This window comes from Ornithorhynchus anatinus, chromosome 14 (assembly GCF_004115215.2).
Source record: "Ornithorhynchus anatinus isolate Pmale09 chromosome 14, mOrnAna1.pri.v4, whole genome shotgun sequence".
NCBI lineage: Eukaryota > Metazoa > Chordata > Mammalia > Monotremata > Ornithorhynchidae > Ornithorhynchus > Ornithorhynchus anatinus.
In genome coordinates, this window is record NC_041741.1 from 2652569 (window position 1) to 2677775 (window position 25207).

The 25207-nt window shown below is 64.7% G+C and overlaps 1 protein-coding gene and 1 long non-coding RNA gene across 3 annotated transcripts; both read right to left on the bottom strand.

Annotated features, from left to right (window-relative positions):
• Positions 1 to 620: 620 nt before the first annotated feature.
• On the bottom strand, positions 621 to 2162 carry FBXO34 (F-box protein 34). The gene is made up of 2 exons (XM_029079276.1): positions 1643 to 2162; positions 621 to 1295 (listed from the first exon to the last, which is right to left on the bottom strand). The coding sequence occupies exons 1-2, from the start codon at positions 2159 to 2161 to the stop codon at positions 774 to 776; spliced, it is 1041 nt and encodes a 346-aa protein (XP_028935109.1). The 5' UTR covers position 2162; the 3' UTR covers positions 621 to 773.
• Positions 2163 to 2238: 76 nt separating this feature from the next.
• Positions 2239 to 23839, bottom strand: LOC114816376. Of its 2 annotated transcripts, none has more exons than XR_003764143.2 (3): positions 23805 to 23839; positions 2491 to 2616; positions 2239 to 2336 (listed from the first exon to the last, which is right to left on the bottom strand). It is a non-coding gene; the product is annotated as an uncharacterized LOC114816376 (long non-coding RNA). The 2 variants fall into 2 exon arrangements; XR_003764144.2 differs by lacking the exon at positions 23805 to 23839 and adding an exon at positions 3251 to 3669.
• Positions 23840 to 25207: the final 1368 nt, after the last annotated feature.

The window sequence follows — 25207 nt, forward strand, 5'->3', positions numbered from 1 at the left end:
AATGCGTCGAAGCGCCCACTACGCGCCCGGCGCCGGGGCGGATCCGGCCGAACGGGATCGGAGACGGTCCCGGTCCCCGTTTTCCGGATGAGGCGACCGGGGCCCGGGGAAGGGCCCCGGCCGGGATCGCGGCGGGGGGGGGGGGGATCGGAACCCGTGACCTCGCGGGACGGCTCCACCCCCTCCGCCGCGCCGCTTCTTTCGAGCCGTCGGCGCGGCCGAGGCCCGGCCCGGGAGGGCGTCCTCTCCACCGGTCGCGGGGGCGGTGGGGGGGACCCCACAGAGGAGCGAGCCCCTTCCCGGCCCCCTCCGCTCGGCTGGCGACGGCATCCGTTCGTCCCGTCGTGTTTACCGAGCGCCGAGGGCGCGGGGAGCGCCGTCCCGGGCGCCCGGGAGGGCGCCGGGCGGACACGGTCCCCGCCCGCGACGAACCCGCGGTCCCCTGGTTTCCGCGCGCCCCCGGCCGGAAAAGACGGCGCTCGGCCCCGGTCCGATGCACGGTTTATTGGAGTAAAAAAACGAGGCCGCCGAGCCGGACGAGGGAGGACGGGCGGACCCCGGGACGACCCCCCCGTCGGCCGCCGCGGCCTCGCGCCCCGGCCCGTCGGCCCCGGGGCGCGGAGGGGCGGGGACCCCTCGGGCCGAACGAACCCTCGAACCGCGGAGTCTCTCGGAAACGTTCGTATATCACACGGGGCGCCTTCACCCGGGGCGGGTCCGGGGGGTCTCGCCCCCTCCACGGGACGCACGGCGGGCCCCCGGGCGGGGGGCGGCTAGCCCTCGTCCTCGGGGCCCCGGCCCCGCCTGGGGCCGGGGCGGTTGAAGCTGTGGCAGGCGGGCACCCAGCGGTTGTCGTGCAGGCCCAGCTGGCAGCCGGGCACCCCCTTCTGCGCCCGGTGGCAGCACATCCAGTAGCCGGGCCCGTAGGGCAGGGCCTGGCAGTAGGGCTTGGGGTGCCAGCGGCAGAGGGACACGTCGCCGTGGACGTAGGTCTTTTTGCACTGCTTGCAGGGGTCCTCGCGGTAGCGGGGGTCCCGCACCCAGCGCGAGTCCGCCGGCCGCACGTTGTAGTGCTCGATGAGGAACTTGAAGTAGGCGCAGGTGACCTTGAGGGCCACCAGGCTGCGGGTGGGCAGCAGCCCGAAGATCTTGACCATGATGTGGTGGGGCAGGAAGGTCATGTACCGCTGGGGCTCCAGCAGCTGCTGGATCCTGAAGCGGGTCTCCAGGAAGTCGTGCGACACGGGCCTCTTGGGCCGGGGGCCCCGCGCCCCGCCGGGGGCCGGCCGGGGCCCTCCCCCGGGCCGGCGCCCGCCGCCCCCGCCGCCCCGGGGGCCGGGGCGCCGCGGGCCCGGGGGCCGGCCGGGCGCGGGAAGAAGAGCACGCCGGGGAGGGGGTCCTCGCGGCGGGCCGGGCCGGGGGGCCGGCGCTCGCCCCCGCGCGGGCCGGCGGGGGGCGGGGCGGGCCCCGCGGGCCGGGGCGGCTCGGCGGCGGGGGGCCCCGCGGCGGCGGGCGGCGGGCGGTCGGGCCGGGCCCCCGGGGCGTCCGGGCCGGCGGCGGCCCCCGGGGGCGGCGGGGCCGGGGCGCCCTCCCCGCCGGCCGCCGGCGGCGCCCGCCCCGCCCGGCGGGCCGGGGGCCCGGCCTCCCGCCGGCCCCGGCGCCCGAGGCACTCCGACTCCAGCCGGGCCACCATGGCCAGCACCCGCACGGCCTCGCCCGGCCCCTCCTCGGCGGCGTCCGGCCCCGGGCCCCCGGCCCGCGGCGGCCCGGCCTCGGCGCGGCTGGCCAGCAGGGCGCCGGCCCGCCGCTCCAGGAAGGCCACCATCTCGGCCACCGACGGGGGCCGGCCGGGACGGCCCCCGTCGGCGGGGTCGGCGGGGCGGCGGGCCGGGGGCTCCTCCCGCCGCCCGTCCGGCCGGCCCTTGGCCCGCTGCGGCCCGGGGGGCTTTTTCCTCCTCTTGGCGGCCCGGCCGTCGATGTCCCAGCTGCTCTTGCTCTTCAGGGGCCCGGGCCGCCCGCCCCCGCCCCCGCCCCCGCGGGCGGCGAAGAAGGCGATCTTCTCCTTGGTGTTGCCGGGCTTGACCACGGCCCAGATGTCCAGGGGCCCGTCCCCGTCCCCGTCGGCCCGGTGGATCCCGGGCCCGCCGGCGGGGTCGCGCATCTCGGCCCCGGGCGGGCGGGCGGGGGCGGGCCGGGGGCCGCCGGCCGCGCGCCTCCCCGCGTCGCGGGCGGGCCGCGGCTGGCCCTGGCCCGGCGGGCCCGCGGGCGTCCTCGGGGCGAGGGGCCGGTCTTTCCTCTGCAGGCCGTGGCAGGCTTTGGGGTGCATCCCATAGGCTCTGGCGGGGTGAGGAGGAGGAGGAGGAGGAGGAGGAGGAGGAGGAGAGAGAAGGGCAGGGGGTCAGTCGCGCGTTCGGCCGTACTCACCGAGCGCCCCGGGCGACCGCGCGCGCGGCGCCGTGCCGAGCGTCGGGGTGTCGGTCGAGCGCTCACGGGCGGTCCGGCGGCGCCGTCCGGCCGACGGGGCCCGGGCGTCCGGAGGTCCGGGGGGGGTCCGGGAGGTCACGCCGCGTCACCTCGGGCCGGCCGCTCCGCTTCTCTGGGCCTCGGTTCCCCCGCCTGGAAAACGGGGATCGAGAGCGTGAGCCCCGCGGGGGACGGGGTCCGACCCGACCGCCCCGTACGCCGACGAGGGCGTCCGGCAAGCGCCGGCTAGGGGCCGAGCGCCGGGGGAGGGCCGTGGGGTCGGCCCCCGTGGGGCTCGCGGTCTTCGGCCCCGTTTTCCAGATGGGGTCGAGTGAGGGGCGGGGCGACTCGCCCACGCTCCTCCGCCTCCCCGCCCGCCGCCGGGGGGGGGGGGACGCCGCGTGCCGGGGCGCCCGGTCTCCGTGGCGACGGGCCCGTCGCCACGGCGACCGCCCCCTCGCCCGGGCACCGGCCCGCTTCCCGCTCCGGGGATTCGGGCCGGGTGGCGGCCGTGACCTCCCGGGGGACGGGGGAGGGCGGGGGGACCCCGAGATCCCGCCCGGGTGGCGGACCGGGGGGCGGGGGGCTCGGGGCCGGCCGCGGACTCTCTTTAAGTTTTTATTTTGTCGCAAGCCAAGCTGGGGTGCGGCGCCGTTCCGGGAGGACGGAGGGTTGCGGCGGGTGGCGGGTGGGGGGAGAAGCAGGAGGACGAGGAGGAGGGGGAGGACGAGGAGGAGATGTCGCCGCAGGCTGCCGCGTGCGGGAGTCCGGTTGTCCCGGCCGTTACCTTATCTCTACGGACGTCCGTCTCCCCATCCGGACCGTAAGCTCGGCGTGGACTTGGAATTGTCACACTGTCCTCGCCCGAGCTCTCAGTACGGTGCCCCGCGCCCAGTAAGCGTCCGATAAATACGACGGACCGACAGACGGACGCGGTCCCGGGGCCCCGGGGCCGGGCCGGGCCCTCCCTCCGACCCGCCGCGGGCTCCCGGTGGGCGGGGAACGTGGCCGCCGGCTCCGTTCCGGCGAGCGGACTCTCCCCGGCACTGAGGGGAGCGCTCCGCGCCCCGTAAGCGCCCAGTACGTAGCACCGATCGATCGACTGATGGTAGAGCGAGTTCCGTGTGGGTAGGGGACGAGTCTACCAGCTGTGTTTTATGTCCCGGCGGGGACAGACCGCCCTTCTCTCGGCTCCACGCGTCGGAGGGACCCGGGAGGGGGAAGGACGGGGGGGGGGGGGAAGACTGGGGGGAAGGACGGGGGAAGGAAGGGGGTGAAGGATGGGGGCACGGGGGAAAGACGGGGGAAGGATGGGGGAAGGAGGAACGGTGGGAAGGCAGAAAAGGAGGGAAGGAGGGGATGGGAAAGAGAAAAGGGCGTGGGAGAGGTGGGAAGGAGAGGGGGACAAGGAGAAAAGGGGGGGGCAGGAGAGGGGGTGGGAAGGAGAGGGGGCAACGAGAAAGTGGGGGGAGGGAGTAGATGGGGGAAGGAGAGGGGGGAGACGGGGGGGAAAGAGAGAGGAAGGAATGAGGGAGAAGGGGGGAAGGGGAGAGAGGAAGAGGAGGGGGAAGAGAGAAGAGGGGAGGGAGAGAGACAGAGACACCCTCCCCCCCCCCCCCCGGCCATCTGTCATCAAGAAGAGGACACAACCCCGGGAGAGCGCCGACACACGTGCCGAGCGAGCGCGCGCGGGAACGGAAGATCCTCTCGGTGAGTCGGACGGGCGCCGTTTTAACTCCGGCCTCCCGCGGACGAGACCCGTCGGTCGGCGTCCTCCCGGGGGGCCGGCGAGAGACTCCCGTTTTATCCTCGCCCTCCGCCCCCTCGACGGGGGCCCGCGTTGGGCGGGGAGGCTCCGCCGGGACCGGAGGGAGACCTGAAAAAAAAAAGCGCCGGCGGCGCAGCCGTCCCGGGCGGACCCTCTTCCGAGGCCGGGCCGGAAGGGAAAACGCATCTTACCGTTTCCCTCCCCCTCGAGACCGTCAGCTCCCGGTGGGCACGGAAGGCGTCTAGCGACCCCGTCGTACGATACGCTCCCGGGCGCCCGGCCGGCGCTCAACGAATCCCCCCCGCCGGAGGGGCGGAGCGGCGCGGCGCGACGGGGGTCGGGAGGCCTCGGCTTCCGACCCCGACCCCGCCTCCCGTCGGCCGGGTGAGCCGGGGCGGGTGGCTCGCCTCCCCCCGGGCCTCGGCGACCTCGTCCGGCGAAGGGGACGGAGACGGCGGGCCCACTCCGTTTGCTCGTACCCACCCCGGGCGCCCGGTAAGCGCTCACGTAGGACGAGGATGATAAAGCTGAGCGCCCGCGGCCCTTACGCGTATCCTTTCGAGGACGGTGCGAGGGGACCGATGCCCGTTTCCGCGGCGTCCACACGCCCGGCCCCCCCGCGACCGCCGGCCGCCGGCGGACCCGTCCCCTCACCCGTCCCCCGCCGCCCTCCGGCTCCCTCCCCGGCTCACCGCTCCGACGTGTCGGGGGCCGGCCGCCGCCGGGCGCGCGAGGCCCGTCCGCCCGCGGCCCGAGACGCGGGGAGGCGGAGCGGGTGGGTGGTGCCAAGAAAGCCGCCGGGAACGGAGGGTGGGCGGGAAGAGCCGGATGGCGCATCTTCTCTTCCCCGGGGGGGGGGCCGCGCAGAGCCGCCGGGAGATGCTCGGTTCCGCTTCTAAAATCCCAGCGGACCCGCGGCGGCCCGGCGGCTGGAGCCCGGGCCCGGGAGCCGACGGGACCCGGGTTCTGATCCCGGCTCCGCCGCCCGCCGGCTGGGTGGCCTCGAGCGGGTCGCTTGACTTCTCTGTGCCCCGGTTATCTCATCTGAAAAACGGGACGGAGGCCGAGAGCCCCGTGCGGCACGAGGACCGCGTCCCACCCCGACCGCTTCTATCCGCCCCGGCGTCTGGCAGCGCTTATCGGATAGCCCGGTTATCGTTCGTCGTTCATTCGTCACACAGATCGTCGGTTGTACCCGCTCAGCGCCTACCACGTGCCGGGCACCGGGACGGATAAAAGCTCATCGGGTTGGACACGGTCCCCGTCCCCCGGGGGTCTCGCCGTCTTCGGCCCCTTCCTCCAGACGCGGGAACTGAGGCCCAGAGGAGTGAAGCGACTCGGCCAAGGTCGCCCTACCGACAGGCGGCGGGGGCGGGATCGGAACTCGGGTCCTCCGCGCCCCCCCCCCCCCCCCCGCCCGGGCTCCGGCCCCTCCGGGCCGAGGAGCGCCGTGGGGTCGGCGGCGGAGCCGACGACGGGGGCCCCGAGGTCGCGGGTCTAAGATCCGAGGGCGCAGAGGCTCGAGAAGGATCGGGGGAGGCCTCGTGGGGGAGGCGTGACCTGAATCGAGCCGCTTGGCTTCGCGGCGGGGCTCGGGAGGCCGGGGTCGCGGGTTCTGATCCCGGCTCCGGCGTGACTCCGGGCCCGTCGCTTCGCCGGGCCTCGGTTCCCTCATCTGTCAGACGGGGGACGGAGACCGCGAGGCCCACGGGGGACCCCCCCCCCCCGACGACCCCGTATCTCCCCGGGCGCTTAGGACAGCCCTCGGCCCGGAGGAAGCGCTTCACGAATACCCTCATCAGTACGGAGGAGCGGCGTGGCTACGGGGAAACGGCCCGGGCTCGGGGGTCGGAGGTCGTCGGTTCGGATCCCGGCTCCGCCGCTCGTCAGCTGGGCGACTGGGGGCGGGTCGCTTCCCTGGGCCTCGGCTCCCCGGTCTGTCAAACGGGGATGAAGAGCGGGAGCCTCGCGCGGGACGACCCGATGACCCCGGATCTCCCCCGGCGCTTAGGACGGTGCTCTGCACAGAGTAAGCGCTTGACAGATACCAACGTTGTTATTCTTATTATCGTGTAGAGGGCGGGCGGCCTTCTCGTCCGGCCCCGCCCTCTCTCTGCCCTCCTACAGGGCTCCCGTCAGCCCCGCCGGCAACAACCACGGGTCCCCTCGGGAACGGCTGCCGCCTTCCCTATCGCCGGGAGAAACGGTCCCTCCCGTCCTCCCCTTCCTCCTCCTCCTCCTCCTCGGGCCGCCGAGGAGAGCCATCTGGAAACCCACCGCGACTGCGCGAACCCCCACCCCACCCTGTCCGGGCGGAAGAGAAATGGAGGACGACAGGCTGGCTCTGGCTCCCGGCCGGGACTCTCCGTTTCGGCTCGCCCGGGCCGGGGGGGGGGGGGGGCCGCTCGTCGGCAGGGAGGCCGGAGGGACCTGGGTTCCGATCCCGGGCTCCGCCGCCCGTCTGCCGCGTCACCTGGGCCGGGTCACTTCAGAGACTCGGTCCCCTCATCGGTCAGATGGGGTCCAGTCGGGACGCTGTTGGTATTCGTCAGGCGCTCGCTAGGTGCCGAGCGCCGTTCTGAGCGCCGGGGGAGATCCGGGGTCATCGGGTCGGCCCACGGGGGGGGGGGGCTCACGGTCTTGGTCCCCGTTTGACGGGGGAGGGAACTGAGGCCCGGAGAAGCGGAGTGACTCGCCCGCGGTCCCGCGGCTGACGGGTGGTGGGGCCGGAACTCGAACCCGCGACCTCGGACTCCCAGGCCCGGGCCCCTTCCACCGAGCCACGCCGTGAGAGCCACGCGGGACGACCCGACGACCGTCCGTCTCCCCCAGCGCTTAGAACGGCACATAGGAAGCGCGCGTCGGCCGTGTGACCGCGGGCGAGTCACTTCACTTCTCTGTGCCTCGGTCGGCCCTTCGCCCCGCCCCCCCCGCCCCCCCCGCTCAGCCCCTCTTCCCCGCCGGGACATTTCCTTCCGGAACGCCGGAACCCGCCCTTGGGTTTAGGAAGGGAGAAAGAAAACGCGACCGAAATAACACCTCCTCGAGGTGGTTCCGGCGGGCTCTCTTCCCGCCGCGGAGCTCCGCGCTCGGGCCGCGGGGAGGACGAAGAGGATTCCCGGGAGGATTCCCGGGGAGAAGAGGCTGGAAAAGGCCCGAGGCCCCGGAGTCCGAGCTTCAGTACGGACCGGGCGGCCGGCGAGGGGCGGCGGCGCGGCTCGGCGGCAAGAGCCCGGGCCGGGGGGGCAGAGGACGCGGGTTCTGATCCCGCCTCCGCCGCCTGTCCGCCGTGTGACCTTCACTTCTCTGGGCCTCGGTTCCCTCCTCTGGAAAATGGGGATGAGGCCTGGGAGCCCCACGGGGGGATGACCTCGTATCTACCTCGGCGCTTAGAACGGAGCGCTTAAATACCGTCGTCAGGAATGTTGGGTCGCGTTTATCGAGCGCTCCCAGGGCACCGTACTGAGCAGTTGGGCGAGGACAGCGTGACAGACACATCCCACGGGAAGCAGCACGGCGTAGCGGATAGAGCCCGGGCCCGGGAGTCCAAAGGTCACGGGTTCTAATCCCGGCTCCGCCGCTCGTCTCCTAGGCGGCCCGGGGCACGTCACTTCCCTTCTCGCTGCCTCGATTACCTCATCTGGAAAATGGGGATCGAGACCGTCGGCCCCACGTGGGACGGGGACCGTGTCCGGCCCCGTTTGCTTGGATCCGCCTCGGTGCTCGGGGCGGTGCCCGGGACCTAGCGCTTAACAAATAACCTTTAGAGAGACATGAAAAAGGAACAAGAAAGCCCACCCGGGGGGGGGGGGGGGGTCCACTGACTCCCAGGCCCAGGCTCTCTCCTTTAGGCCACGCTGCCTGAAAAGTCTCTGATCCTCGTGCCGACGCCGGACGACACCGGTACGTGATCCTCCTCCCTTGCGGGAGGCATTTCTTTTGAAGGCGAGGCGCGTTCGAGACGCCGCCGGGACGGACTCCGGTCACTCGGCTGCCTTCTGGACCGCACCGCGCCGCCGCGCCCTCTACACCGTCAGCGGGGGATGCGTCGGTTCTACTGTCCGCTCAGTACGGTCCTCCACACGGGGCGGGCGCTCGATCGGTACGACCGACGGCTCGCCGCTCACCCTCTGCTAGGAAGCGAGGCGCTTGCGGCCGCCTCCCACCTCGAGGCCGGTGTACCGACGGATACGTTCGGCATCCGGCCGGCCGTCGCGGGGTACTTACTGAGCCCCCGCCGGGGGCCGTACGGAGCGCCGGGGATGGGCGGTCAGCCGCGGGACCTCGGGCGAGTCACTTCCCTGTGCCTCGGTTACCTCATCTGTCAAATGGGGATGAAGACTGGGAGCCCCACGTGGGACGACCTGATCACCCCGTATCCCCCGGCGCTTAGAACGGCGCTTTGCACGGAGTAAGCGCTTAACAAATACCACAGTTTTACAGAACAGAGCTCTGAAATCCTCCCTTCCCCCCCGAGCGTCTTAGGTCGCGGCACGCCCTCGACGCCCGTCAGGGAGGGAAGGGCGGCCGGTGATCCCGGTTTGCGGGGGGGGGGGGGGGAGACTGAGGCTCAGAGAGGTCAAGTGACTCGCCCGGGGGGGGCGGAGCCGGCCTTAGAAGCCAGGACCCCGGGCAGCGAGACTGCTCTTCGCCCCCCCGAAGCCCCCTCGGCGACGGGAAAGAAGCCACCTCCCGAGGTGCCGAACCGGCTTCGGGGCGGAGTTCGGGCAGAGGATTCTGGGAATATCCCGCCCGGAGCCCTTGAGCCCCGTTTCCGGCAATTGTCGGTGCCGGTTCACTCCCTTCGACCACCATTGTTTGAAAAGGAGAGATTAAAAATCGGTTGGGGCCACTGAAGATTGCCAGCTGGAGTTTTTTTTTAAAAAAAAAAATAGAGAGGTTTAAAAATTTCCACTCCGAGTAAGGAATTTCGATGGGAATGTTAGTTACGGGGGGGGGGGGGGGGGGGAGAAACGACCTGCTCCCCGCCCCCTCCCTCCCGGCGGAGAACGCCGGCCTCTCCGTCGGGAAGGTGGCGGGGAAAGCGGGGCAGGACGTCCGACCCGGGAGCAGGGCGTCGCCACCGCCCCACCTCCCCATCCGATCGTCGCCGCGCGCTTACTGCGTGCGGAGCGCCGCGCCGACCGCTCCGAGACGACGAGCTGACGGTCCGGGGGACGGACCTGAGAGTCCAGAACCAGCCCGGCGTCGTGGCTCGGGCCCGGGAGTCAGAAGGTCGCGGGTTCCAATCCCCGCTCCGCCGCCTGTCTGCCGGGTGACCTCGGGCGAGTCAAGAGGACCAACTCGCATCGCCCCGGAAGGGTCCCCGTATTTGCCGACAAGCGGGCGGCGGCGGCGAGCGGGGCGGGCAGGAGCTGATTGGGGCCTGCGGCCTCGAGATCTCCGACCCCGCGGCGCCGCGGATGTTCGCCGTGGCTTTTGGCGAAACAGAGGAAAAAGCGAAGGATCGGAGTAGCGACTGGGGTTTCTGTCAGCCGCGTACCGTGCGCCAAGCACTGTGCCGAGCGCTGGGTCATCCCTTCGGACCCTGGCCCGCACGGGGCTCACGGTCTAGGGAGGAAGGACGGTGAAGGGTCAGGGAAATCCTGGCTTCCCGGGGGCGGGGAGGGGCGAGGATCGGTTCTCGATCGACCAAAGCTGTTTACGTGAACGGAACGCTGCGCTAAGCGTTCGGAAGAGTACGGCAGAGTCGGAAGGTCCCGCCCGTTGCCCTCCAGGACCCGCCAATCCAGAAGGAAAGACCAGCCCGGCCTAGTGGGTAGAGCCCGGGCCTCGCGAGGACCCGGGTTCCGATCCCGGCTCCGCCACCTGTCCGCCGCGCGCCGTCAGGCGGGTCGCTCCACTTCTCAGTTATCTCATCCGGAAAATGGGGATTAAGAATGGGATGAGGACGATGATGCTCTCTGCTAAGCGCTCACTCCGGGTCGAGCACCGTTCTAAGCGCCGGGGTCAATGCAGGCTCGTCACAAGAGGCCCCCCGTCCCGATGCCCATCTTCCAGGCGAGGCGACCGAGGCGCAGAGGAGGGACGCGACTTGCCCACGGTCACACAGCAGACACGTGGCGGAGCCGGGAACAGAACTCGCGTCCTCTGGTTCCCAGATCGGGCCCGGCTCTGTGGCGGGAAGGGGGGGGGGGGAACCTCTCCTCCCTCCTCTTCACTCGCTCATTCGTTCCATCGCATTTATCGAGCCCCTCCTGCGTGCGGAGCGCTGTACTGAGCGCTGGGCGGAGGACAACGGAAGACTGCAGGGACGCATCCCCTGCCCACGGCGCGCCTCCGGCCCACAGACGAGCGGAGACTGTGGGAACGGGGTCCGACCCGCTGATCTTGGCTCGACCCCGGCGCTCGGTACAGTGCTCGGCACATAGCAGGCGTTCGACGAGCGTCACCGTGGGAGGGAGGAGAGTAGGGAGTTGTCCGAGAGCTGCGGGGAGGGGAGGGGGAGCGCCCCAGGAGAGGAGCAGACGCACCTTCGTCCAAGAAGCGCCGCTTACGACGGCAGCGATGGGGTTGGGGAATTCAACGTCCCGCCGAGATAGAAAGAAAGGCTGAATAATCCAGATTTCCCCAGAGGTTCCTCCACGGCCCCTCGGGAATAAACACGCTAAATTAACTGCGCCGGACACCTCCCCCGGCCCCAACCTCACTTGCAAATCCTCAGAACAAACGTGCAGCGGGGAGGGAGGCCAAACCCCTCGGAGGGGTGGGAAAAAAAAAGGCAAGGAAAATCAAACCCTTCCCGTTTTCCCCAGCAAAATACACAGCCGAGAAGACTGGCGATGTACTTTTGTTGCCCGCGTTGCGTTTTAGCGGCCGATCGGCTCGGAAGACCTATTAAGGTCCACCGTACTGGTGGCTCAGTTTCCGGAAAGTCAAAAGGCGAGTCGGAAAGCCACGAGCGGCTTTCGGGAGGCGATGCTCTATTTTTTAATTCAGGACGGTCTCTCGACAGATTAGAAAGAGCCAAGTGTGAGCTTTTTCAGTCAGGGGATTGATATTTACGTCGAATTTTCATACTCTCACACGAATGCTCGTGGCATCGTAATGAAACCTGCTAATTAGAAGCTGGCATTTAATGACGACCCCAAAATAGTTCAGACCCGCGAGAAGGTTTAGAGAGAGAGAGAGAGAGAGAGAGAATCCTAAGGGGTAAATGGAGATCGGTCACTGTTGTTTGCTAAATAATACGAATGAGCTATATTACCCAGCCTGGAAACAAAGATGTCACACAAAGTAAAGGGAAAGTAAACAGCCCTTAGGCCACTATCGGATTGGGTGCGGGGGAGAGGGGGAGAAACAGAGAGAGAGAGAGGTGAGAGAAGAGGGGAGAGAAGGGGGGGAGCAAAGGGGAAAAAGAGGGGAAAGGAGGGAAAAGGAGGGGGAAGAAGAGGGAAAAGAAGAGGAAAAAAATGGAAAAGAGGGAAGAAGAGGGGAATGAAAAGGGGAAAGAAGAGGGAAAGGAAGAGGGAAAAGATGGGAAAGAAGGGAAAGGAGAGGGGAATGAAGAGGGGAATGAAGAGAAAAAAGATGGAAAAGAAGAAGGGAAGGAAGAGGGGAAGGAAGAGGGAAAAGGAGGGGAAAGAGAGGAAAAAAGGGGAAAGAAGAGGGGAAGGAAGAGGGAAAAGGAGGGAAAAGAAGAGGAAAAAAGATGGAAAAGGAGAGGGGAATGAAGAGGGAAAAGGAGGAAAAAAGATGGAAAAGAAGAGGGGAATAAAGAGGGGAAAGGAGGGAAAGGAAGAGGGGAGTGAAGAGGGGAAAGGAGGGAAAAGACGAGGGGAAAGAGAAGTCAGTAGAAGCAGTGTGGCCAAGTGGCTAGGGCCCAGGCCTGAGAGTGGGAAGGACCCGGGTTCTGTTTCCGGCTCCGCCACCTGTCTGCTGGGTGACCTTGGGCGGGCCACTTAGCTTTTCTGTGCCTCAGTCCCCTCCTCGGTACAGTGGGGATTAAGACCGTGTCCAACCTAATCAACGCGCCTCTTCCCCAGCGCTTCGTTGAGTGCCCGGCACATAGCCAGAGCTCAACAGAGACCGTAAGAGGGGAAAAGAAACCCCCCAAATCAAATGGTCATTATTGGCCGGGGCACACGGCAGCCGGGGCGGCCTCTTTCTTTCAGAAGGGGCAAGACCTAAGAGCGTCCTCCGGTGAGGTCGGGAGCAGCCGATCGATCGCCTCCACGGTGGCAGGCGACGCTTAATTCCAGGCGGCACGCCGGGCCTGCTCCGGCCGGGGAAGTGGTGGTGGGTGACGCCGGACCTCTCGTTCTACCGCTTTTTTTCCCCGTATAAATATTTAAGCGCTCACTATCTGCCAGGCGCTGTGCTAAGCACTGGGGGGGGGAGAGACACAAGCTCATCAGGATGGACACCGTCCCCCAGAGGGCTCACAGCCTTCAGCTGCATTTACAGATGAGGAAACTGAGGCCCAGAGAAGTGGCAGATTTTTTTTTTTAAATATCTGCCGAGCACTTACTATGTTCCAGGCACTGCACTAAGCACCGGGGAGATTCACGCTAATGAGGTTGGACACATTCCACGTCCCTCACGGGACTCACGGTCTCGATCCCCCATTTTCTGGATGAGGGAACCGAGGCGCGCGCAAGTGACTTTTTTTTAAAACGCTATCTGTTAAGCGCTTACTCCGTGCCGGGCACCGTACTAAGCGGTGGGGGCTCCCGGTCTCGATCCCCATTTTCCGGATGAGGGATCCGAGGCGCGCAGAAGTGACTTTTGTTCCGAAAAATGACACCTGTTAAGCGCTTACTATTGTGCCGGGCACCGTACTAAGCGCCGGGGGAGACACAAGCTCACGGGGCCGGACGCGGTCCCCGCCCGACGTGGGGCTCACGATCTTCATCCCCATTTTAGGGAGGAGGGAACCGCGGCCCAGAGAAGTGAAGTGACCCGCCTAGGGTCCCCCGGCGGACGGGCGGCAGGGCGGGATTAGAACCCCGGTCCCCCCGACTGCCAGGCCCGGGCTCTACCCGCTGGGCCCCGCCGCTCCGGACCGCGGTCGGCGGGGCTTCATTCGGGAAACGATTCCCGACCACCCGTCTGGTCCGTTCCCAGAGCAGACGGAGGCCACCTCACCCAGATTTCGGGGGAATTATCTTCTCCCCAAGGGCGGCCTTCCTTTCGGTTTCCCACCGTGGGGTTCGTCACTCCACCGCTTCACACCTCGAAGGCGAACGAAACCAAAAACCCACAGCTCGGAGAGGGAAGGTTCCTGATTTATTTCCGAGAATCCACTGGCCACCGCCGACCCCCCTAAAAGACAATTTCCCAGCCCTGGAGCGGACGGAGGCAGTGCAGCTCCGTGGCTACAGCCCGGGCCCGGGCGTCAGCATTTTCATTCATTCATTCAATAGTATTTATTGAGCGCCTACTATGTGCAGAGCACTGGACTGAGCGCTTGGAACGGACAAGTCGGTGACAGATAGGGACGGTCCCCGCCCTTCGACGGGCTCACGGTCCGATCGGGGGAGACGGACGAGAACGATGGCGATAAATAGAAGCGAGCCCCGCTTTTCCTCCGCTCCTCCTCCCCACCCCACAGCACTTGCCTAGATCTGTACATAATTATTCTATTTATTTTATTAACGATGTGTCTAGAGCTACGATTGTATCTATCTATTTCGATGCTGTCGATGCCCGTCTACTTGTTTTGTCGTCCGTCGGTCTCCCCCGGTTAGACCGTGAGCCCGTCGCCGGGTCGGGATCGTCTCTTATCTGTTGCCGAGCTCCACATTAGGACGGTGCTCTGCACACGGTGAGCGCTCAACGAATACGACCGAAGGAACGGATCCCGGCTCCGCCGCTTGTCTGCTGTGCGACCTCGAGCGCGGCACTTCTCTGGGCCTCAGTTTCCTCATCTCTAAAAGGGGGGGGGGAGGGCGAAGGCCGGGAGCCCCGTGTGGGGACCAGACCGGGTCCGAGCCTGCGTCTACCTCAGTGCTGAGAGAAGCAGCGCGGCCCGGTGGCGAGAGCCCGGGCTTGGGAGTCAGAGGTCGTGGGTTCGAATCCCGGCCCCCTCCACTTGTCAGCTGGGTGACCGTGGGCCAGTCGCTTCACTTCTCTGGGCCTCAGTGACCTCCTCTGTAAAATGGGGATGAAGCCTGGGAGCCTCACGTGGGACCACCTGATTACCCCGTACATCCCAGCGCTTAGAACAGTGCTCTGCACATAGTAAGCGCTTAATAAATGCCAACGTTAACAGTACCCGGCACACAGTGGGCGCCTAACAGCTACCGTTCAAAAACAAAACGGAACAGAGGGGGAAAGAGAAGGGCAGAGCGGAAGATTATAGGCGACGTGACGTCCACCGCGGATCGACCTCGACCTTCTTTCAAGACCACGGACGCCCATTCTCGCCGCCGTCGCGCTCTCGGCTCACCAGCGGCGCCTCCCCCTCGGAACGGCCGCGATGTCGCGCGCTCAGCCCGGTGCTTCGCCCAACGTAGGCGCTCAATAAGTACGACCGAAGAAATCCGGAAGACCGGGCTACCCGACCACTCCGGGGTGAGCTCGCTATCTCTCTCCCTTCGACTAACATTCACCCACACGCAGAGTTCGCCGGAAGCCAAGGTGAAAAACGCTGATGTCTTTTCCTGGTCGACGTTACCTTTGGCAAAGTGATTTTTTTCTGGTTACCGTCAAGCGCCTACTGAGCGCCAGGCACCGGACCGAGCGCCGAGGCAGATCCACGCGGATCGGGTGGGGCGCGGTTCCCCGGGAGCGTCACGCTCACGGGCTGCATCCCCATTTTGCGGACGAGGGAACCGAGGCTCGGAGAAGTAGCGTGGCTTGCCCAAAGTCACGCGGCAGGCAAGTCGGAGTCAGAAGGACCTGGGTTCCGATCCCGACTCCGCCGCTTGTCGGCCGCGTGGCCTGGGGCAAGTCGCTTCACTTCTCCGGGCCTCGGTTCCCTCGTCTGCAAAATGGGGGGGGGGGGGGGGAGACCGTGAGCCCCAGGTAGGACAGGGACTGCGTCCGATTAATCACGTTGGTGACTGTTTAGCGCTTACCGTGTGCCGAGCACCGTTCTGAGCGCCGGGGCAGATACGGGGCCATCGGGTCGTCCCCCGTGGGGCTCACCGTCTTCATCCCCATTTTACGGACGAGGGAACTGAGGCCGAGAGAAGTGCCTTGCCCAAGGTCGCCCAGCTGACAATCGACGGAGCCGGGATTAATGATAATGTTGGTATCTGTTAAGCGCTTACTACGTGCCGAGCACCGTTCTGAGCGCCGGGGGAGATCCGGGGCCATCGGGTCGTCCCCCGTGAGGCTCACGGTCTCCATCCCCATTTTCCCGACGAGGGAACTGAGGCCCAGAGACGTGAAGTGACTCGCCCCCCGGTCACACAGCTGACAAGTGGCTGGGATTCGAACCCCCGACCCCCAAGCCCGGGCTCTTTCCACTGAGCCACGCTGCTTCTCTAATAGTCTGTATCTATCCCGGTGCTCACTACAGTGCCTGGCATATAGTTAGCGATTAACAAACACCATTTTAAAAAAAAAGGGCGGGGGGGGGGGGGAGCCAGAATTAGAACCCAGGTCCTTCCGACTTGCAGGCCGGGGCCGGCCCGTCTCCGGCACCTGTCGTCCCCAGAGCTGGCTTTCTAAATGCCATCATCCTCATCATCACCATCTCTTACGGTCACAAAGCAAACCTCGAAGCCCAGCCCGCCCTTCCAGCCCCTTGAGCGTCCCGCCCACGGCCGGACCCGACGCCGCCTTAACCGCCCGGAAATCCCGGCCACTTACGGTCGCCGCCCGTGGCCGACCCGCCGGGCGGAGGGTCGGACCCGCGGACGAGAAATCCCATCCCCCTTTCCGAAGCGACGCTCGGGGCCTAGAAGCGGCTCGACGAGGCCCGGGCGGGCGGGCGCTGCGTAGGTGGGAGCCGCCGTCAGAAGTAGAAATAGACCGCGGGAGATGTTCTCGAGGCTCCGTTCTTCCAAATGGCGCGGCGTTTATAATGATGTCGGTATTCGTTAAGCGCTCACTGCGTGCCGAGCACTGTTCTGAGCGCCGGGGTGGACGCAGGGGAATCAGGTTGTCCCCCGTGGGGCTCACGGCCTTCATCCCCATTTTCCAGATGAGGGAACTGAGGCACAGAGGAGTGACTCGCCCACGGTCACCCAGCTGCCAGGTGGCAGAGCCGGCCCTCGAACCCGTGACCTCTCCAAAGCCCGGGTTCTTCCCACCGATCCCCGCCGCTCCTCCTTCATCTCGCTCGGGCCGCCCAGACGAGCTCGCTCGCCGCGGGGCCGTCAGGAGCAGCGGTCAGAGCCCGGGTCTGGGAGTCAGGAGGACCCGGGTTCTAATCCCGGCTCCGCCTCTCGTCCGCTGGGTGACCTTGGGCCTCAGTTATCTCATCTGTAAAATGAGGATGAAGACGGTGAGCCCCACGTGGGACGGGGTCCAACCGGATTAGCCGGCATTCACCCCAGCGCTTAGTGCAGCGCCCGGCACATGGTAAAGCGCTTAAGAGATACCACTATTACTAATAACGCTGGTGTTTGTTAAGCGCTTACTCTGTGCCGAGCGCTGTTCTAAGCGCTGGGAGAGATCCGGGGTCATCGGGTTGCCCCCCGTGAGGCTCCCAGTCTTCATCCCCGTTTGACAGAGGAGGGAACTGAGGCCCAGAGAAGCCAAGTGACTCGCCCGCGGTCACAACGGCTGACAAGTGGCGGAGCCGGGATTCGAACCCACGACCTCCGACTCCCAAGCCCGGGCTCCTTCCGCTGAGCCAGGCGTTCCCTGTCCGCTCGGAACAGGCGTTGTTAAAAAAACCTTCACTGACCCTAGTACTCTCCTAGTCGGGCTATTGGGAAAACTGGAAAAAAAAAAAAAAAAAAAATCGGATTATCTTTCCCATCGTATTTATTGAGCTCACACTGTGTGCAGAGCACTGTACTGAGCGCTTGGAAAGTACAATTCGGCAACATATAGAGCAACCCCCTGCCCACAACGGGCTCGCGGTGTCTTTTCGGCGTCTTGGGCGTCGCCCGGCAGCACGCAGAGTGCCGCGGTGCGCTTGCGGATATTTTTACCCAAGTCCTACTTCGTCCTGGTCCTTCTGGTTCGTATGTGCTTACTGTGCGTCAGGCACTGTACTGAGCGCCGGCGCAGATAACGAGCTAATCGGGTCGGACACCCTCCGTGGCCCAGACGGGGCTCACGGTCCTCACCTCCATTTTACCGACCGGAGGCACGGGGAAGTGAAGTGAGCCGCCCGAGGTCGCGCAGCCGGACCGGCGGCGGAGCCGGCTTTTGAACCCGGGTCCTCCTGACTCCCGTGATAACAATTATGTCGGGATTTGTTAAGCGCTTACTCTGTGCAGGGCACTGTTCTAAGCGCTGGGGGAGATCCAGGGTCCTCGGGTTGTCCCCCGTGAGGCTCCCAGTCTTCATCCCCATTTTACAGATGAGGGAACTGAGGCCCAGGGAAGTGACTCGCCCACGGTGGCACAGCTGACAAGGGGCAGGCCCGGGGTTCGAACCCATGACCTCCGACCCCCAAGCCCGGGCTCCTTCCACTGAGCCGGGCCTGAGCCCTCCCTTTCCCTCCGTCCCTCCGCTCTTCCCCCTTCCCCTCGCCGCGGCACTTGCTTATATTTGTACGGATTTATTATTCCATCTATTAACGTACATACCGACGGCACCGAGGCCTACTTGTTTTGCCGTCCGTCTCCCCCTTCGAGACCGTGAGCCCGTCGCTGGGCAGGGATGGTCTCTCTCGTTGCCGAACCGCCCATTCCGAGCGCTGGGTCCGGCGCTCCGCACCCGGTAAGCGCTCGGTAAATACGACCGACTGAACCCAACAGAAACCCCCGGGGGTCATCGAACCCGATGCCAGTCACCGGGGCCAGGCGGGCAACGGAACCCAAGATTCCTCTCTTGCCCGGCCCGGAAGACCACCGGGGAATAAACGATAATGACGATGGTATTTGTTAAGCGCTTTACTGTGTTCCGAGCACCGTTCTGAGCGCCGGGGGAGAGACCGGGTAAGCAGGTCGTCCAATACGGGGGAATAAAAGGGAATTAACGGCACCGTATCCCGTCGTCACACCTTTACGCTGGAAAGGATCTCTTACGTCCCCCGCCTCCGAGACTCCCGCGTACCCCATCTCATCCCTTCGTTCAAGAGCATTTATTGAACGCTTACTACGTGCAGGGCACCGGACTAAACGCTCGGAATGGACAATTCGGCAACAGAGAGAGTCCACCCCTGCCCCACGACGGGCTGACCATCTCATCGGGGCAGTAATAACAAGGGTGTTGGTTAAGCGCTTACTATAATAATAATAATGTTGGTATCGGTTAAGCGCTTCCCGGGGGCGGAGCGCCGTTCTAAGCGCCGGGGGGGATGCGGGGTCATCGGGTCGTCCCCCGTGGGGCTCGCGGTTCATCCCCATTTGGCAGATGAGGTCACCGAGGCCCAGAGAAGCGAAGCGGCTCGCCCACGGTCCCCCAGCCGACGGGCGGCGGAGCCGGGAGTCGAACCCGTGACCTCCGACTCCCGAGCCCGGGCTCCTCCCACCGAGCCGCGCTGCGTGCCGAGCGCCGCTCCAAGCGCCGGGGAGGAGACGAGGTGGTCAGGTCGTCCCCCGTGGGGCTCCCAGTCCTCCTCCCCATTTGACGGATGAGGGAACCGAGGCCCAGGGAAGCGCCGCCCCCAGGTCCCGCGGCGGCGGAGTGGGGATTCGAACCCACGGCCTCCGACGCCCCGGGCCGGGCCCCGGCCACCCAGCCGCCGCCGCTCCCCTCCCCGGAGACGCCGCTTTCCCTTTCCGAGCGCGGCCGCCTCCGAGCCGAAGAGAAGAGACAGGAACGGGCCCCGACGACCTCGACTCCGGCCTCCTCCGCAGATTCCCGAATCTCGGCGGTCCGGCTCTGCCGCTCGTCGGCTGGGTGACCGGGGGCGAGTCCCTTCGCTTCTCTGGGCCTCAGTTCCCTCATCTGGAAAAGGGGGATGAAGACCGGGAGCCTCCCGTGGGACCACCCGATGACCCCGGATCTCCCCCGGCGCTCGGCACCGAGTAAGCGCTTAACAAATACCGACATTATCAAGTCCCCTCAATCAAGCCCCCCGGCGACAGGGGTGAACCGTTTAGGGAATTCATCACGGCGCCTGCCGAGCGCTGACGACGTGCCGGGCGCTGTATTAATTAGTAATAATAATAATAATAATAATGTGGGTATCTGTTAAGCGCTCACTATGTGCCGAGCGCTGCTCTAAGCGCTGGGGGAGATCCAAGGTCACGGGGTCGCCCCCCGCGAGGCTCCCAGTCTTCTTCGTCCCCATTTTACGGACGAGGGAACTGAGGCCCGGGGAAGCGCAGCGACTCGCCCACGGTCACCCGGCAGAGCCGGGATTCGAACCCACGACCTTCTGGCGCCCGGGCTCCGGCCGCTCCGCCGCGCTGCTTCTCAAGGAAAGAGAAAGCGATCGGGGGGGGGGGGGGGGGGGCGGGGGGGGGGGAAAAAGCACCTTTTTAACCTTTAAAAAAAAAAAATAAAAATCATACCGCAGCCTTGTCTGCATTGGGAAAGTGTTTTTCTTTTTTTTTTTTTTTTCTTTCCCCAGTGGAAAATTCCTCTTTCTGCAGGGGGCAAAATCACGCACTTGGCATCGAATCGGGGCTTTCCCGGGTGAGCGGCAAACGGAGCCGGGCCGCCGGGCCTTCCGGGGGCCCGCCCGGAGTCGGGGGTCACGGGTTCGAATCCCCCCACGCCCCCACCCCCGCCCTCCCCCCACCCCCGTCGCCGGCCGGAGCGGGTGGGCCGGTGGGCGGCTCTCTCTGCCCCGCTTTGGCCCCGGCGGGGGGGGGGGGGGCGCCGGGGAGGGAGAAGCCCGTCCCGACGGAGGGGCCGTCCCGGGACGGGACGACGGGATCGGGAAGGGGCCGCTCTTCCGAGGAACCGACATTCCCAGGGATCGTGCCGGCGGCCCCGCCGGACGCTCGGGGCGGCGCTCGGGGAGCGCTCGATAAACCCCGCGGAGTCCACGCCTCCCTCTCCCGTTCGGACGCCTCTCCGGAGGATCCCGTGGGGGAGCGGTCCTTCGGGGCATCCCGGTGATTCCCCGGATCTAAATGACCCCCAGGGCTCCCTCGGAAAACAGCGTCGGCCGGGGGGGGGGGCCGGGGACACCGACCCCGCTGTCCTCTCCCAAGCGCTTGGTACAGTGCCCAGCGCCCGGTGAGCGCCGAGGAAATCCCACCCATCGCCAAGATCGCTCGTCGAGGGCGGGGTCCGGCGCCTCTCAAGCGCCTCCCGGCCGCCTCGACGACGACGACGACGACGTTGGGGTCCGCGAAGCGCTCGCTGCGTGCCGGGCGCCGTTCTGAGCGCCGGGGGAGATCCGGGGTCAGCGGGTCGTCCCACGGGAGGCTCCCGGTTCAACCCCGTTTTACGGACGAGGTCACTGAGGCACGGGGAGGTGCCTCTGCCACTTGCCTGCTGGGTGGCCTCGGGCGAGTCGCTTCCCTTCTCCGGGCCTCGGTTTCCTCCTCTGCAAAATGGGGACGAAGACAGGGAGTCCCACGTGGGACGGGGGCCGCGTCCGACCCGACGACCTCACGTCGACCCCGACGTCTACGACAGCGCCTGTCGCAGAGTCGGCCCTTAACCGGTGCCGTCGTTAATTACCAATTCTGGATCTTGGTAGTAATGATAATCATCATCATCATCATCACGTTGGGACCCGTTAAGCGCCTCCTCTGTGCCGAGCGCCGTGCTGAGCGCTGGGGGAGACCCGGGGTCGGCGGGTCGGCCCACGTGAGGCTCCCAGGCTTCATCCCCATTTTCCAGATGAGGGAGCGGAGGCCCGGAGAAGTGAAGTGACTGGCCCACGGTCGCCCGGCTGGCGCGTGGCAGGGCCGGGATTCGAACCCGTGACCTCTGACCCCCCAAGCCCGGGCTCCTCCCACTGAGCCCCGCCGTTCGGCGCACGGGGAGCGCTCGGTAGACACCGCCGACCGACCGGCGAGGCGGCTCGGGGGAGGCGGGGCCCGCGTCTTGCCGACGCCGCTCTACCGCACTCAGCTCCGCACGCGGGAAACGCTCAAGACGTCCCACCGACCGACTGCCCCGAGTCGGCGCCGGGACCGGTCGCAGTGTCCGCGCAGGGTGAGCGCCCAGTAAATCCCGCCGAGTGAGCGACCGGCCGGCTCGGGGCGCGCAGGGACCGTTGCCGCCGGCCGTCACCCCGCCCTCTCCCCGGCGCTCAGTAAATCCCACCGCCCGACAGGACGGTTCGTCGTGCCGTCGTTCACCGTCCCCTCCCGGCGCTCGGTCCGGTGCCCCGCGCGCGGTGGGCGCTCAATGAAAGCACCGATCGACGGCCGGAATTCGACGGCGGGACCGGTGCGGACGTCCGCCTTCTCGCGGACCCGCCGCTGGAAATCTCCCGGCGGGAGAATCCGATTTTTAGCTCACTCGATAATAATAATAATAATAATTGTGGTATTTAAGCGCCTAAGGCGGCCCGGCTTGGGAGTCGGAAGGTCACGGGTTCTAATCCCGGCCCCGCCCCCTGTCTGCTGGGTGACCTCGGCCCCGTCGCTTCACTTCTCCGGGCCTCAGTGACCTCATCTGCAGAAGGGGGCTGGAGCCCACGGGGGGACGGTGCCCGACCCCATTTGCTCGGATCCACCCCGGCGCTCGGTTCAGAGCCCGGCACGGAGTAAGCGATAAAACCCATACCATCATCGCCATTATCGTCGTCATTATTCACGGGAAGCGGCGCGGCTCAGTGGAAAGGGCCCGGGCTGGGGAGTCCGAGGTCACGGGTTCGAATCCCGGCTCCGCCCCTCGCCAGCTGGGCGGCTGTGGGCGAGTCACTTCTCTGGGCCTCAGTTCCCTCCTCTGCAAAATGGGGATGAACCGGGAGCCTCGCGTGGGACGACCTGATTGACCCTGGATCTCCTCCGGCGCTTACAACAGTGCTCTGCACTTAGTAAGCGCTTAACAAATACCAACATCACTGTTCTTCTTCTGTGGGCCTCAGTTCCCTCATCTGGAAAATGGGGATGAAGACTGGGAGCCCCACGGGGGACGACCCGAGGACCCCGGATCTCCTCCAGCGCCTAGAACGGTGCTCGGCACGTAGTAAGCGCTTCGCAAACGCCAACATCATGATTATTCTCCCGTTTAGACGGTGAGCCCGTTGTTGGGCAGGGATCTGTGGCCCAACTGTCCATTCCCAGCGCTCAGTCCAGTGCTCTGCACACAGTGAGCGCTCCAGAGACACGACACAAATACGAATTACCATTATTTGCGTCTGTGCCAAATTACTGGCGTTGTGTGCATCGTTTGCTCCGTGCCCAGCACTGTGCTGAGCGCTGGGGTAGAGATCCAAGCTCACCGGGCTGGACACGGTCTTCAAAACGAGTCCCTTCTCTGGGCCTCAGTTCCCTCATCTGGAAAATGGGGATGAAGACTGGGAGCCCCACGTGGGACCACCTGATGACCCCGGATCTCCCCCAGCGCTTAGCACGGCGCTCTGCACCTAGGAAGCGCTTCACCAACACCGACATTATTATTATTAATATTTAATGCTTATTAAATACGTATATAAATAATAATATAATAGGTATTATTAATAATAATACTAAGTAGTATTATCAATAACAATACTAAGTAGTATTATTATTAACAACGCTAAGTAGCATTATTAATAACAACCCTAAGTAGTATTATTAATAACAACGCTAAGTAGTATTATTAATAACACTACTAAGCAGTATTATTAATAACACTAAGTAGTATTACTAATAATACTACTAAGTAGCATTATTACTAACAATGCTAAGTACTAATTAGTATTAATAACAATACTAAGTAGTAGTATTAATAACGATACTAAGTAGTATTATTAATAATAATACTAAGTAGCATTATTAATAACAATACTAAGTACTGATTAGTGTTAATAACAATACTAAGTAGTATTATTAATAAGGATACTAAGTAGCAGTATTAATAACGATACTAAGTGGTATCGTTAATAACGATACTAAGTAGTATCATTAATAACGATACTAAGTAGTATCATTAATAACAATACTAAGTAGTATCGTTAATAACAATACTAAGTAGTATCATTAATAACGATACTAAGTGGTATCGTTAATAACGATACTAAGTAGTATCGTTAATAACAATACTAAGTAGTATTATTAATAAGGATACTAAGTAGTAGTGTTAATAACGATACTAAGTAGTATCGTTAATAACGATACTAAGTAGTATTATTAATCAGGATACTAAGTAGCAGTATTATCATTAGCATCACCGTGGAGGTGGGCGTGAGTGGCCCACGCGGCGCCAGACCCTGCCCTAAGCGCCGGGGCGGAGCCGCTCCCCGCGGCCGGCGGGCCCGGACGGTCCTCTCCCGGGTCCGCACCGTGACGTCACGGCCGCCGCGCGTGACGTCACGGCGGCCCGGGGGGGGGGAGGGAAGGGGCCGGCGGGCGGGCGGGCGGGAGGTCCCCGAAGGGAGACGACGACGACCACGACGACGACCACGACGACGACCACGACCTACCCGCGGCCCCGGCTGGGTCCCGGTCCCGGTCCCGCTGAGGCGGAGGCGGCGGCGGCGGCGGAGGAGGCTGCGGCCGCTGAGGAGGCGGCGCGCGACGCCGCCCGCCCTCCCCGACACGCATCTGTTTGGCCGTCGCGCCTGACGTCACCCGCGCGCCGCTCGGCCAATCGGCGGAGAGTCCGGGGGCGGGGCTTCATCCTGACGTCACCCGCGCGCCGCTCGGCCAATCGGCGGAGAGTCCGGGGGCGGGGCTTCATCCTGACGTCACCGCGCCCCGCTCGGCCAATCGGCGGAGACCCAGGGGGCGGGGCTTCATCCTGACGTCACCCGCGCCCCGCTCGGCCAATCGGCGGAGAGCCCGGGGGCGGGGCCTCGGCTTGACCCGCCTGACGTCACCCGCGCGCGGCTCCGCGGGCCTTTGGGCAGGTCACTTCACTTCCCCGGGCCTCGCCTTCATCCAATGGGGATGAAGACCGGGAGCCCCACGTGGGACAACCTGATCACCTTCTATGTCCCCAGCGCGTAGAACAGTGCTGGGCACATAGTAAACGCTTAACCAACACCATCATTATTATTATTATTATTAATCAGACGGGGGCGGGGCGTGACGTCACTCTTGCTCCATCAACGCAGGAGAGCCCGGGGGGCCCGCAGTGACGTCACCCGCACCGCGCGTGACGTCACCTGGGGGGGGGCCCCGGTTGGATAGTTGTTGCCGACTTGTGCGTTCCAAGCGCTTAGCGCAGTGCTGAGCACCCCGTGAGCGCTCAGTAGTAAATTCATTCCTTTATTCCCTCAACTGTGTTTATCGAGCTCTGCACCTAGTGAGCGCTCAATAAATTCATTCATTCGTTCATTCATTCCATCGTATTAGTGCAGTGCTCTGCACCCAGTGAGCGCTCAATAAATTCATTCATTCATTCCATCGTATTAGTGCGGTGCTCTGCATCCAGTGAGCGCTCAATAAATTCATTCATTCCTCCAATCGTCTTTATTGAGCGCTTACTGTGTGCTCGGCTCTGTACTAAGCGCTTGGAAAGTACAATTCGGCAACCGATAGAGACCGTCCTGACCCCACAACGGGCTCACAGACTAGAAGGGGGAGACAGACAACAAAACAAAACAAGTAGACATTAATACCATCAAAATAGATAAATAGAACCATAGATATGCATCATGAATAAAATTAATAAAATAAATTAAATAAAATTAATAAAATAGAGTGATAAATGATATATGCAAATATATATAAGGGCTGTGGGGAGGGGAAGGGGGTAGAGCGGACGGAGGAGGGGGAATGGGGAGGGGAAGAAGCGTGGAGGGGAAGGGAGGGCTCGGTCTGGGAAGGCCTCCTGGAGGAGGTGAGTTTTAAGTAGGGTTTCGAAGAGGGGAAGAGAATCGGT